This window comes from Gossypium arboreum, chromosome 9 (genome assembly GCF_025698485.1).
Source record: "Gossypium arboreum isolate Shixiya-1 chromosome 9, ASM2569848v2, whole genome shotgun sequence".
NCBI classification, from domain to species: domain Eukaryota; kingdom Viridiplantae; phylum Streptophyta; class Magnoliopsida; order Malvales; family Malvaceae; genus Gossypium; species Gossypium arboreum.
Window position 1 is genome coordinate 77509714 of NC_069078.1, and position 13138 is coordinate 77522851.

At 32.4% G+C, this 13138-nt stretch overlaps 2 protein-coding genes across 8 annotated transcripts; both read left to right on the plus strand.

The window, feature by feature from the left end:
• Window positions 1-238: 238 nt before the first annotated feature.
• On the plus strand, window positions 239-3415 carry LOC108455837 (heat stress transcription factor A-3). The gene is made up of 4 exons (XM_053018631.1): window positions 239-569; window positions 708-730; window positions 1250-2991; window positions 3179-3415. Exons 1-3 carry the CDS (start codon window positions 239-241, stop codon window positions 2429-2431), a joined length of 1536 nt encoding a protein of 511 aa, XP_052874591.1. The 3' UTR covers window positions 2432-2991; window positions 3179-3415.
• Window positions 3416-4777: 1362 nt separating this feature from the next.
• LOC108454095 (chromatin structure-remodeling complex protein BSH-like) lies at window positions 4778-11109 on the plus strand. Of its 7 annotated transcripts, XR_001866668.2 has the most exons (14): window positions 4778-4986; window positions 5301-5380; window positions 5479-5567; window positions 5858-5952; window positions 6087-6158; window positions 6261-6308; window positions 6456-6539; window positions 6701-6739; window positions 6829-6911; window positions 7107-7169; window positions 8912-9007; window positions 10170-10249; window positions 10347-10433; window positions 10683-10729. XR_001866668.2 is itself a non-coding variant. In XM_017752414.2 (13 exons), the coding sequence occupies exons 2-13, from the start codon at window positions 5331-5333 to the stop codon at window positions 10946-10948; spliced, it is 1044 nt and encodes a 347-aa protein (XP_017607903.1). In that variant the 5' UTR covers window positions 4778-4986; window positions 5301-5330; the 3' UTR covers window positions 10949-11109. The 7 variants fall into 7 exon arrangements, 5 of the variants coding, with proteins under 5 accessions (XP_017607903.1, XP_017607904.1, XP_052875432.1 ...); XR_001866669.2 differs by lacking the exon at window positions 10170-10249 and having other exon boundaries at window positions 10683-10742; XM_017752414.2 differs by lacking the exon at window positions 10170-10249 and having other exon boundaries at window positions 10375-10433; window positions 10683-11109.
• Window positions 11110-13138: the final 2029 nt, after the last annotated feature.

Here is a 13138-nt window from a genome sequence, read left to right on the forward strand (position 1 = left end):
CAGCGATTCCATAACAAATGGGTTATAAATCTTCCACGTACAAATCACCAACAGTTAAGGCGAACCTCCAGTTTCACTCACCGCCTTTCAAGATTTTTTTTCCTTTGGAGCAACAGTTTGTCGGCTTAAACCCTTCAAAACCCCCCTTCCACCCCATTTTTTTTCATTTTTATCGAACCTTGGAATTGAAACCCAGGATCTCTTTCCAAAACCTTCTTCATTATCTTAAAAAAACGAAATGAATCCAGACGAAGAAAAACGCTCTCAGAATGCCCTTCCAAACCCACCCCAAACGTCGCCCTTCTCTTCCTCATTAATGGAACTGGAAACGTTTTCATGTGGCGTGCCTCAGCCTTTGGAAATTCTTCAGGGGAATCCAGTGCCGCCATTTTTGTCGAAAACGTTCGATTTGGTGGAGGACACGTCGTTGGATCCGATCATCTCTTGGGGTCCGACGGGAGAGAGCTTCGTGGTTTGGGACCCGGTCGAATTCTCTAAGTTCATACTTCCTCGGAATTTCAAGCACAACAATTTCTCCAGCTTTGTTCGTCAGCTCAATACTTATGTGGGTATTATTGCAATAATACAGCCTACATAAAAAAAAATATATCGCTGATGGCATTTGGTTTTGTAACATTTGTTTCTCTTTCTTTCTTTGCTTGTTTGTTTGTTTGCTTGTTTTTGTTTTCTGTATTTATTTTTTGAAGGTTTAATCTGTAAACTGGAACCTGTAATTGTAGAAGCCCGATTTGTACACATTGGTTGTAATATTGTAAATTATCGAACTGTTGTACAAAGATTTTGTAATCCGAGAAAAGGGTTAATTGTATTTCCTATGTTGAATTTGTATATACAAATCTTATGGTTTTGTCGTATTTTGTTCCTTTGAGCTTGTGTAAAGCTAATGTATTTATTTGTATTGTGGTCAAATGTAAGACTTATCTGTAAAATTGGATGTATGTTGCATAAGTGAATTGTTATTTGTGGAAATTATTAAAAAGTTTGGTTAAGCTTCTTCGAGGTCAGCTTCATTTGCTGAATCTCTGCTGGACTTGGGAGTTCCATCCTGAAGCAGGTAGAAATTTGGGTTCTAGTGGAATCTTTGTTATTTTGCTACTGTATTTTTCTAACTCTTTCTTAATTGCTCTCTCTTTCGTTTAGAAAGCTGATGTTATGAAGATGATCTATATAGTGCAACTTGGCTCCTTCTGAAAAATCCTATGTGAATCATACCCTTTGATGTTCTTGTTTTCGTGAACAATCCCGTTTCTCCCATTTATTCTTGAATCATCTTGTGTACTGTTTTCAGGGATTTCGCAAAATCGATACTGATAAGTGGGAATTTGCAAACGAGGCTTTTCAGCGAGGGAAGAGGTATCTTTTGAAGAATATTCAGAGGCGTAAGTCGCCTCAATCGCAACAGTTTGGTAACTATTTTGGATCTTCTACTGAAGCAGGGAGGTCTGGAGTGGAAGGTGAAATAGAAAGGTTGAGGAAGGAGAAGAGCATGTTAATGCAGGAAGTAGTGGAACTGCAGCAGGAGCAGCAGGGTACGGCTCGGCATGTCGAAGTAGTGAATCAGAGGCTTCAATCAGCTGAACAAAGGCAGAAGCAAATGGTTTCTTTCTTAGCCAAGTTATTCCAGAATCCGGCTTTCTTGGCACGCCTTAGACAAAAAAAGGAACAGGGAGAAATCAGTTCTTCGAGGATGCGGAGGAAGTTTGTCAAGCACCAGCTGGTTGAATTGATCGATTCAGAAACACCTGCTGAAGGCCAGATTGTGAAGTACTCCAAACTTGATTGGAGAGACATCGCTATATCCCCTTCAGCCCCAGATATAATTCCAACTTCTGTTGAACAATCTCCAGATTATCTACCCAAGGGAGTAGCAGAAACCGATTTAGGTTCTGAAGGCTTTCCATTTCCAGTTGATGATGAAGTAGTTGTATCTGATGAGTTGGCAACTGCACATGGATTTCTTGGAACCCCAGAGCTGGTAGGAGAAGGTTCATCAGGCACGGGAATCCAAGATCTGAAAGGGAAGAATGTAATCGGTTCGGAACAAGTGGTTAATCCAGGGTATTTTATATCTTCCCCAGAGGATTTAGTGAAGCAGAAAAGCACCCCATATTTCTCATCTCCTATCAGTGAGAGCGTTTCTAAACAAGATGTATGGAGCATGGATTTTGATGCTACTGTTGGTATGCCTAGTTCTAGGAACGAGTTATGGGGTAATCTTGAAACCTATGACATTCCCGAGTTGGGGGTAACTGGTGAGTTATCTGATGTCTGGGATCTGGGGTTTTTGCAAGCAGCAGAAGATTCAGGTGCTGATAAATGGCCGACTGAGGGATATCCTTTCGACAATCCCCATACTGAGAATCAAGGTGGCCAGTCAGAAGCTAATAGGTCTAAGAAAATGGATCCATAAGGGTTCATTTGCTTCGGCAGATGACGATGCCCTTGTGGATCATAGTTAATCTTCATTTACTAGGATGAATGATTGAATGGACAATTGATTTATCAGCATACTAATTGAATGCCGTTTTTCTTTATCTAATATTATATCATTACAGGTTTCTGTTCCTTTCTATTGGTAATTTCAATTATAAGCAAACCCTTGTGAACTGAAACTTTCTGTTGCTGTCCTATATGATGCGTTTCACTTGAAATTGCAGGTTTTACACTCACCGGTATGTGTTGAGTTATGAAATTGCAGGTTGAGTTGAAGTCTTATACATCCATTCAACTTGTTGCCATATTCTTAGCAGTTGGCATGCGACATCCAGTCAGAGAACGACATTGATTGACAACATAATCAGTGCAGGGTTTGCCTCATCTGTTGGCATATATGTTCTTGTAAACTCACTTTAAATAGCTTGTTATTTGGTTGCAGACCAAAGTTAGATAGATGTAGAAATTCTAATCTGAAGATACTTGGACAATTCGGCACAGAACTCACCTTATTATCCAGACTTCATTCTTCCTGAAGTAAATAATTCAGCATACACGTCTCAAACACATCTATATGATATTCCCAAAAATAACATCGTGTATTCAGCAGCCTCAGGAAGTAGTGTAGTTCTTATAGAAATTTGATGAATGGCCGTTTTGCTGTATGTAGGTGCATTTGTGACTTGGTGTTAAAACCCTCTTAGCATATCTCCTATCGATGCAGGTTGGTGGAGCTGCAACGAACAACGTCAAGAGGGGTTAACCGATTACGAAGGATCTCCAGCAACATTTGTGATTTCAGCAATTTTTTCTGCCCCTACAGATATCTTGCACGTTATGTAGGAAGTAAAGAGTGTCGGTCTGGTCTTAAGGCCAATCATACCTTTCATCAATCATTGTAGCCATGTCTCTTCCGCTGTACCATGGATTTTGAGATAATTTCATTTGCATTTTTTGATAACTAATATCCAGAGGCATATGTTTGTGTTCGAATATATTTCTTTCTAGTTCGATGTCAATATGTATATTGCACCAGTTAAGTGATCTTTCCCTAACTTGGATAACAAATTTTACACTTGTTGACATGCTAAACTTCTTATACCAGCTTTTCCCTTCTTCCAATTTTTATGTTTTCAAGAGTGACATTATTCAAAAAAAAAAAAGAAAAGAAAAGAAAATTCTATTTATAAAATAAACTTTTTTTAACAAATCATGATAAAAATATGAGTTTTTTCCTTGTTAGGGAAAATTAATGTTTGCATGTTTTGTCAAAATAACTTTAATTATATTTTTGAGCTTTTTTACTATCAACCTTTGTTCTTTTTTCAAACTATTTTTCTAACAATTTAATGAAAATACCATTAAAAAAAGTTAATGGGGATGATGTGGAATTTCATATATGGAATATTTTAATGAGATAATTACATGTGAAAATAATAAAATAAATAAATATTACATTAAATTTAAAATAACTCTTAATTCAAATAAAATAAATGTAATTATCTAAAAATTAACTTAGTAGAAAAACTTATTATTAAACAAATGTATGAAAGATTGAAACCTTTTGAAAGAAAAAAATTGAAACCTTAAATTTATTTATTAAATTTATTAGAAAAATAGATTGAAAAAAGAATAAAGGTTGATGGTAAAAAATACTTAAAAATACAATTAGAACTATTTTGATAAAACATACAAACGTTACTGGCTAAATTTATCATTAACCCATAAAAATTAAAACCAACCATTTTAGAGCAATGATGTTTTTACATTCATTTTAGTAATGATGTACTGAATTAACTTATACCCATGTTATCATATTAACCAACCAAACAAAGTTGAGATAAACTTGTACCCATGTTATTATATTAACCAACCAAACAAAGTTGAAATATAAATAAATTAACGACAACACCTTCTTACAAGCAAACTACCTAGTTAGTCATCCAACTTTTAAGTCATTTCTAGTTTGATTATTCAAAATGAAATCTTTACAATTTCTTCACCTAATTTTAAAATGTTTTCATTTTAATCACTGAAGCATTAAATCTTTAAAGTCGGTTAACTGGATACGCCACATTATATTTACACTTTTATTGTGATTACCTTGGTTACTTGAAAAACGATATAAACTAAAATAATAAATTATAAAATTTCAAATTATACATATTTACCCTTTCCAAAATTTTAAATTTATTTTTCATTATTCAACTTTTAAATTTCAAAACATAAAAATCAATTAAATAAATTATCAAAAAATATTAATATTAATATTAACTAAATTTATTTATTTATTTATTCTCCTTTTAAATAATTAATTGATTTCGTTAATGGTTATTTGCAAACATCAAATAAAATTTTAAAAAACTAATAAAGTCTCCACTCGACTCACTCCAACAATTTCTAAACCCCTAACAGCAACAAAGAAAATACCACAAATTTCTCCACCGGCCACCACCATCATCGTTCCATAGGCACTCTATTTTTGCAGCTTCGAGTTCTTTTAGGTGATTTTCTGTTGGAGTTTTTTGGTAGGTGAGAAAATACGCTGAAACTGCTACATCCTTTGCCTTCGTTGTATTTTGTTTGTGTGCATGTAAATAGCATGAAGTCGGGGTTCTTTTGGTTTCTTAGTTCACTTTATCTGATCGTTCGAGGTTCCTTTCTCTATATGTCTCCAATTTTCGAGATCTGTGGATTTATTTTCTACATGGTTTCGCGGCATTTTTCTGTTGTTGCTGGTTTTTTTTATTCAACCATTAAGAGAAACTTTGACAGATTTTGGGTGAATGCAATCGTTTAGAGTCTCAGAATCTTTGATATGTCTGTTTATGGTGGTTGAAAATTAGGGAGGGAAAGTTTGTGTTACGTGAATCAATATGAAATCGCCGGCGTCAGCTTCATGGAAAGCCCCTCTAAAGTTCAGGATGTAAGCTCCTCATTCTTAAATCTTCTTTTTATTTAGGATTTGTGTCATTTTTTTCGGATTAAAAGCTTGATTATCTAATTTTGATCCAAAAATTGAAGGCCGACAGCTGAAAATTTAATACCCATTAGGCTTGACATAGAAGTCGATGGACAGCCCTATAAAGATGCTTTCACTTGGAACCCTTATGGTATGCATTCACCTTATTAAATATGTTTCTCATGAAATCAAGAAATTTCGGGGATTTTTTTTTTGGCCAATATGAATTTGAAAATTTGGATTTTAGATCTCTTTTGTTATATGATCTTATATTAAATTTCAAATTTTTAAATATTTGATTACATTTTCATGTGTTTGATTGCACGATTATACTATTTCTGGAATTCAGATTTATTATTTAAAAACTAGAGTTCTTTAACGCTACCTTAGTGTAATTTGCTAAGCACACGTATTCTTTTGTTTGTATATTTGTTCTAAAAGATCCGGATTCAGAGGTGGTGATGTTTGCAAAAAGGACTGTAAAAGACTTGAAGCTTGCCCCTGGTTTCCTTCCGCAAATTGTTCAATCCATTCAGGTCATCTTAACTGTTTTCTTTTCTCTCATTTCAATGTTCAACAAAAAGAAAAGAAAAAGAAATTGACACTTTTAAAGCTGATTTTTAGTTGCACTTATCATTCTCCTATTCTTCACTTTGCATGTTATCTTCAGTCACAGCTTGCCACCTTTCAATCATATGAAGGTCAAGACATGTACGTTGGTGACCAGATCATTCCAATTAAGGTGTCTTTCATAAATAAAGTACTAACAACATTTATATAAATATCACCATCTTCCTTTAATGGTTTTCTAACTCCTACTTATCCATCACATGGACTTCATCAGCTTGATCTTCAAGTCAATCATACAGTTATCAGGGACCAGTTTTTATGGGTAAAAATTGGAAAATGAATTTGTATAATATCATTATCATATGCATGTTCTTGTGTTTTCTCATGCTTGTTCATCATTTATCTTCTATGAGCTATGCAATTATTTCTTAATGAGATGTTTGACTGCTGTTATCTTTATTTGTTATAGGACTTGAACAACTTTGATAGTGATCCTGAAGAATTTGCTAGAACTCTCTGCAAAGATTTAGGCATTGAAGACCCTGAAGTTGAGGTAAGCAATTCATTTTAGATGCATACTTGTAAAACATTCATCCTACCTGAACATGATGAGAAACAGATAACAGAGTACAGGATTTCTCTTTCAAGCCTGTTTCATTTTGTTTCTGTGCCTTTAAAACATATCTTCTTATATGATTTCTTTACTCTATGCAGCCTGCAATTGCCTTTGCAATTAGGGAGCAACTTTATGAGGTAGTTATCATGTGTTTCTACTTAATCTTAGCCATTGATGCATATATGGCATGGTTGTTATTATATCGCTGTAATGTTGTGTTTTTTAGATTGCAATTCAAAATGTAACTACAGCAAGGGAGAACAGAATAAGCAAAAAGGGTCGTCGGGCTGCTGAACATTTCACTCCCAGGTTTTTGTGTTGTTTCCTTGTAATATGGTCAGAAATAGGAGGGATTTTTTTTCTTATCCGAATGGTTTGGTACTTCAGCTTTTTTCACCTCCTGCCGCCCCCAATTCTTTCTTGGTTACATTGGTTTTGTCCAATCATCACAGACCTCAATGTTCTATTTATTGATGACATTGCTTTCTGTTTTCCCTCTCACAGTAAAGCTAGTGGTGCTGCACTGGACTTGACGAAGTTATTCAGTTTCAGATCAAGTGTTGTCTGGTACTCTCTCTGTGTAAATCTCATGCTGAATAATTTTCCCTATTGAGCCTTGAAAAATTGTTATGGTCCATTTAGAAACTTGTATTTTATGGGTTGGGATTTGGATTTCAAAATCCAAATGCTTCGTTCAGAAATGGTTTTATTTAGGTTTGGGTCAAATTTAAAAGGTCCATCGAAGATTTCAAAATACTTATTTTATCAAGTACTTTGAAAAGACATAAGCTGGGCTCTTTACTTGTTTCCATATTAGAATTTAGAAAACATCACAAATTTAAGATTAGTTAAAATATTGATTGAACTTAAATCTAGATTCATTAAAACTGAGAATTTCTAATTCATAAATTTTAAATCAAAAGAATTGAAGTTTATAAAGTTTAAATCCATATCCATATTCAATTTTAGGCTGCCAAACCCAAAGTTCTGCTGTCATAATTTAGAAATTGCTCGACAGCTCCATGTCCAAGTGAAATTATTCTGTGACTCAGGCCGACCATTTAACATATAGGAAAAGGATTGGTTTGGAAATAAATGTAGAACTCTGATCCAAAATTATCTTGATTCAATGGAACATCACTTTTTCTCAACTTCATCTCTCTACTGAGTTGTACACTCATGCTTACGCATTGCATTTCCTTTTAAGGTTCTTGAAATCATTAAAAGATTTAAAAGACATCCACCTTGTCAAAACTGTCAAACTAAGTCTTCCATTATATATCATATCTCCTAGGGATAAAGCATTTCAATTAAATCCTTGGCAGAAGACACTAGTTAATGGGTGTACAGTAGATATAGCTAGTTATCTCTGCAAACCTCGAGATATTATTTTAGCGAGGGATTAACAAAAATCTAGAACTTTGATCTTAAATTATCTTGGTTCATCCAGCCATGAGGAATTACCAAAACATTTGACCCTTCACCCATTACAATAAAAAGGATTAGTCAATCAAATAATAGATGGGACATGGGTTAGTTTGAAAATACATGAATTACTTTTCATAAAATATTATTATTGTCAGACTTGATTTTGACTAAATTAGCAAAAAACAAGGGTTTTGCCCCCTTTTCACTTGAGTTAAGGTTAAGTAAATGAAGACAATGTAATGGATTTGATTTGGAGATTTTTTTTCTTATTTATCTATGATAGAGCCATCGGGAGAATTTCATTCTTTGTGCACTATTTTTTGTATTCCATATTAAAATGGAATTGGAATACATAACCTATACAAAAGAAAGGCTAACTAGAGGCTAAACTAAAAAAAGGTATCTTAAGCAATTGCAATAATTGACTTCATTGATATTCCTGGTCTAGTAGATGCTATCACACATACAGCTATACTCATTTTGATGGAATTGTTTTATCTAAAAGAGGATCTTCTATAATTTTGCATGTGAAGTGTTATTTCTTGGTTTTGTCCAGTGGATAGAAACAACACTAGTAAGAAGTCCTATTGATAAGAGAGATAGAGCTAATTCTCAACCAAATCATTGAAATATTTTGTCAGTTTGAAAGCATTGATGTAGCTCCAGTTTGTGTAAATGGTTTAGTGGTTTTGGTGTCCCTTTTCATGCACTTGTTAAATTTTCCCATTTAATGTTACTGCATATTTCTAACTAGCAATTATTACATTTTCATGTTGCTTTTTAATTTATGTGCTCTGTATGTTTACACCCATTTCTCTTCGTTAAAAAAATTCAAAAGAAGAAAATACTTATGGTTTGCCTTTTGCTTTCTGTTGCATCAGGAAAAGAAAGGACTGGGATTATTATAAACCTGTTCTTGACCTTTTATCTAATGAGGACGTGGATGCTCTCAAAGCCAAAGAAGAAAGGAGTGGCTGGTAAATAGACATAATACGTATAAATGCATTTCTAATTCTTTCTTTTCTTTTTCTGCTCAACAGTATGTTAGATGTTACGAGAATCAATTATATTAGGCAGTTTATGCTGTTTATAAACAATAACATTTTCAAGAACTATTAGCTGTTAGCATAATATTTAATGGCGTTGGCCAAGTACTAGTTAATGGTTTCCAAGTTCATGTACTAGTTAGGTCCGAAAAAAGTTTACTCACGAGTTAGGTACAAGTTGCCAAGTTCAAACTTCAAAGGCTAAAGTATATATTAACACTTTTTTCTTTTTTTTCTAATTTTTAGGACATGTGTCAATGTTCTATTGTCTGCCAACATAAAATTTAACAGTGTTAACAAGGTACCTAAAAAAATACCAACTTGGTTAACGGTTTCCACGTTTAGATACTAGTTAGGTGCAAGGTACCAATTAGGCAGAAATTGCCAAATTCAGGGGCTAAAATATACATTAACTCTTTTATAAAAATATAAAAATACAAAGACGCCCTTATAATAATAGAACTTTGTAAGAATAACGGGTATTTGGTGATTTCTTGATTCAGTTTGACTTGGTTGATGGTGATACCAACTCAGTTAAAGATTTTGTTATAGATTATGGCGCACACACACACACACACACACGATGTGTGTGAAAAAAATCATCTCACAAAAGATCATTGTATCTTGAGTTCAAATCCTATTATATGTATATTTTTCTAGATTTTATATAAAAATATCTATAATAAAAAATTCCTTCATAGCATGCTTCTTATTTTGTAAAATGATCCGATTATTTGGTAATTTCTTAATTGAGTTGAGATCGGATTGATGGGTGATACTAATTCAGTCAGCCCCTTAATATATAGTAGATATAGTGTAGATAGATAATAAAAAGATAAAGGGCTTAATTTTAAATTGTTATTGAAATTTTAGGGTATATTTTTTATATAAGCCTCTTTTTAATCGTTATTGTGGTTTGGGCCATAAATTGAGATCCATGCTAATATGGTTCAAAGTTCAAATCCTGTGTGAATTGGATTTATGAGCTCAAAAGAGGCTAACAACAAAAATTAGGGTTCTTCTGGATATGGCCTAGCCTAGGTTTAGTGTCTCAAAAACTTTAATATATCTGTTTATGGTGGTTGAAAATTAGGGAGGGAAAGTTAGTGTTATGTGAATCAATATGAAACTGCCAGCGTCAGCTTAATGGAAAGCCCCTTTAAAGTTCAGGATGTAAGCTCCTCGTTCTGAAATCTTCTTTTTATTTAGGATTTGTGTCATTTTGTTAGGATTAAAAGCTTGATTATCTAATTTTGATCCAAAATTGAAGGCCGAGCTGAAAATTTGATACCTATTAGGCTTGACATAGAAGTCGATGGACAGCGCTATAAAGATGCTTTCACTTGGAAGCCTTATGGTATGCATTCACCTTATTAAATATGTTTCTCATGAAGTCAAGAAATTTCGGGGATTTTTTTTTGGCCAATATGAATTTGAAAATTTGGATTTAAGATCTCTTTTCTTATATGATTTTATATTAATTTTCAAATTCGTAAATATTTGATTACATTTTTGTGTTTGATTAAAAATTAGAGTTCCGTAACACTACCTTAGTGTAATGTGCTAATTGGACATATTCTTGTGTTTCTACGTTTGTTTCTAATAGATCCGGATTCAGAGGTGGTGATGTTTGCAAAAAAGGACTGTAAAAGACTCGAAGCTTGCCAAAGAACAACTATCCTATACATCAACCTCCTTTTGTATCCTCTGCCTTTGTTGGGCTCTGTTGGTTCTTCCTTCACTTTATCTGATCGTTCGAGGTTCCTTTCTCTCTATATGTCTCCAATTTTCGAGATCTGTGGATTTATTTTCTATATGGTTTCCGCGGCATTTGTCTGTTGTTGCTGGTTTTTTTTATTCAACCATGAATAGGAACTTTGACAGATTTTGGGTGAATGTAATCGTTGAAAAGAAGAAAAAAGAACCAGCGCTGTTTAATAAATGTAGACTTGGAATATTAGCATTTGCAACTTCTCTTTTGTAAAAAATATGTATAAAATTTTTGAAATTTGCTTTTTATTTTGTTTTTTAAATCTGGGTTTGTGAAATCATATCTATTTGCATATACTTTGAGGTATAATTTATAAAGTAATACATTTGTAATAGTTTATATAATTTTAAAATTTCCTTGGCAATTTATTAAATCTAATTGATTTACAAAATAGAAATAAATATATTCATAAGAACGAAAAAGTTTTTGGGTTAGAATTAGATACCCCAGGGGTGGAGCTGAAGCTGAAGCAAGTTCCTTTGCTTAAGAAATTGATTTACGGAATAGAAATAAATATATTTATAAATATATACTTTGAGGGTTGTTAAAGTGTTGCTTAAAATATTTAATACGGGTTAGGTCGTACTTGGGTTTAGAATCTATAATATTGATTAGGTTTAAATAAAATTTTAAATTTATTTTTAAATTGGCCTCAAAGCCTAGAAAACGAGTCTATTGGCCTAGCATATGACTCTATAATAAATCTAAAAGATTTTAGTAAATTATAGAAACTTTATCAAATTAATAAAACATATAAAAATTCTTAAAATTTATAAGAAAAATAAAAACTTATTAAAAATATTAAAATTGATATAAAATTATAAAAATCATAGAAACATGAGCTAGATCAAATCAGTCGGTCGAAGCAATTAGACGAAATCGACATGGGAACCAATCCGAATAAAGCCTTAAATTGGTTAACCTAGGAGGCGAGCGGTTGAATCAATTTTTTTAATATTTTATTTAATTAAACTGGATAAACCGATCCAATTGACAAACAAATGGTTTGACTGGTTTGATCATCAATCTAGTTATAAAAACATTGATAAGAAGATTTCATATTGACATTTGTTAACAGTTGGATAATGAAAATTTATAAAATTAATAAAAACAATTCAAAATTAAGTATTTTTTGGTATGGTTAGGCCACTGGTTTGTTAGTTCAACCAATTATTCCAATTTAATTAAATAAAATATTAAAAAAATAAAATATATATATATTAAAAACTAAAAAAAATGTATACTAAAAAAAAAAATTAGTTCAATCACCCAATTCTCAAGTCAACCAATCTAATGGCTAATAAGGACGCACACGAAACAAGATCATAAGTTTGTCCAAGTCACGAATTTGATCTAGGGCTCTAAATGAATTAAGGGAAATTTATAGTTAGACATAACCTGAAATGTAAACAAATCCAAGTCATATCTAAAAATTTAAAAAAATAACAATTAAAACAGATAATTAAAAAAAAACAAGGAATCCAAATTAAAGATAAGAAACAATTAAACAAGAACATAACAAAATAACAAAGAAACAAAACTAGATAAATGGAAAAAATAGAAAGTAGCATGTAGAAGTCCTAAAAAGATTTAGAAATTAGATGAATCCATGATCCCCTTCAAACGACTCTAATTTTCCCTCTAAGAAAAAAAAACTCGATAAGAAAAAGCTTGAAGATAATCCCCATAGTCTAAGAAGAAAACTCAAGAGAAATTATTGAAAAGAAAAATTCAAAGAAAATTTTATTAACTCAAAGAAAGAATTTGCTGAACAAATTTGATGAATTTTATACAATGAAGAGGCCTTTATATAAGTTAGCTAAGCACGTAAAACTCTCGGTCTATTGAAACTCTAATTAATTTAAACAAGTAGTTTTAAGCTAAACATTCTTGTTGACACAAAACTCCTAAACAATACATCTAAAATTCCAAATAAATAAATAATGAAATAATAAGACCTAATAAATACAATACTGGGCTCATATATAATAAAATTAAGCCTAAAAATTAGACCCAATATGATTTAAACTCGAATTAAAAGCCCGAAACTCATAATTTTCGTAATAATCCCGTCCAAAAATTTTGCTTGCACTTTTTTATTAAAATGGTCATAACTTGAGTTCTAAAACTCGAAATCGAGTGATTCAAAATCCATTGCAAAGCTAAGAGACAAATATCCGATTGATGTGAAGACATATTGACCCGAAAAAGCCTAGATGCCTTCAAAAAATGCACCAAAAGTAAACTAATTATAACATGGTTAGGAGTATTGGCTTGATTGGGGTCCTTGA

Excerpts from the sequence above, each read along its gene's own strand:
- LOC108455837 (XM_053018631.1), top strand. The coding sequence starts at position 239 with ATGAATCCAGACGAAGAAAAACGCTCTCAGAATGCCCTTCCAAACCCA. Across the intron at positions 570-707 it reads TCAGCTCAATACTTATGTGG|GTTTAATCTGTAAACTGGAA; the intron begins GTATTATTGCAA and ends TATTTTTTGAAG. Across the intron at positions 731-1,249 it reads TAATCTGTAAACTGGAACCT|TTTCGTGAACAATCCCGTTT; the intron begins GTAATTGTAGAA and ends TGATGTTCTTGT.
- LOC108454095 (XM_017752414.2), top strand. The coding sequence starts at position 5,331 with ATGAAATCGCCGGCGTCAGCTTCATGGAAAGCCCCTCTAAAGTTCAGG. Across the intron at positions 6,159-6,260 it reads ACCAGATCATTCCAATTAAG|CTTGATCTTCAAGTCAATCA; the intron begins GTGTCTTTCATA and ends GGACTTCATCAG. Across the intron at positions 6,912-7,106 it reads GCTGAACATTTCACTCCCAG|TAAAGCTAGTGGTGCTGCAC; the intron begins GTTTTTGTGTTG and ends TCCCTCTCACAG.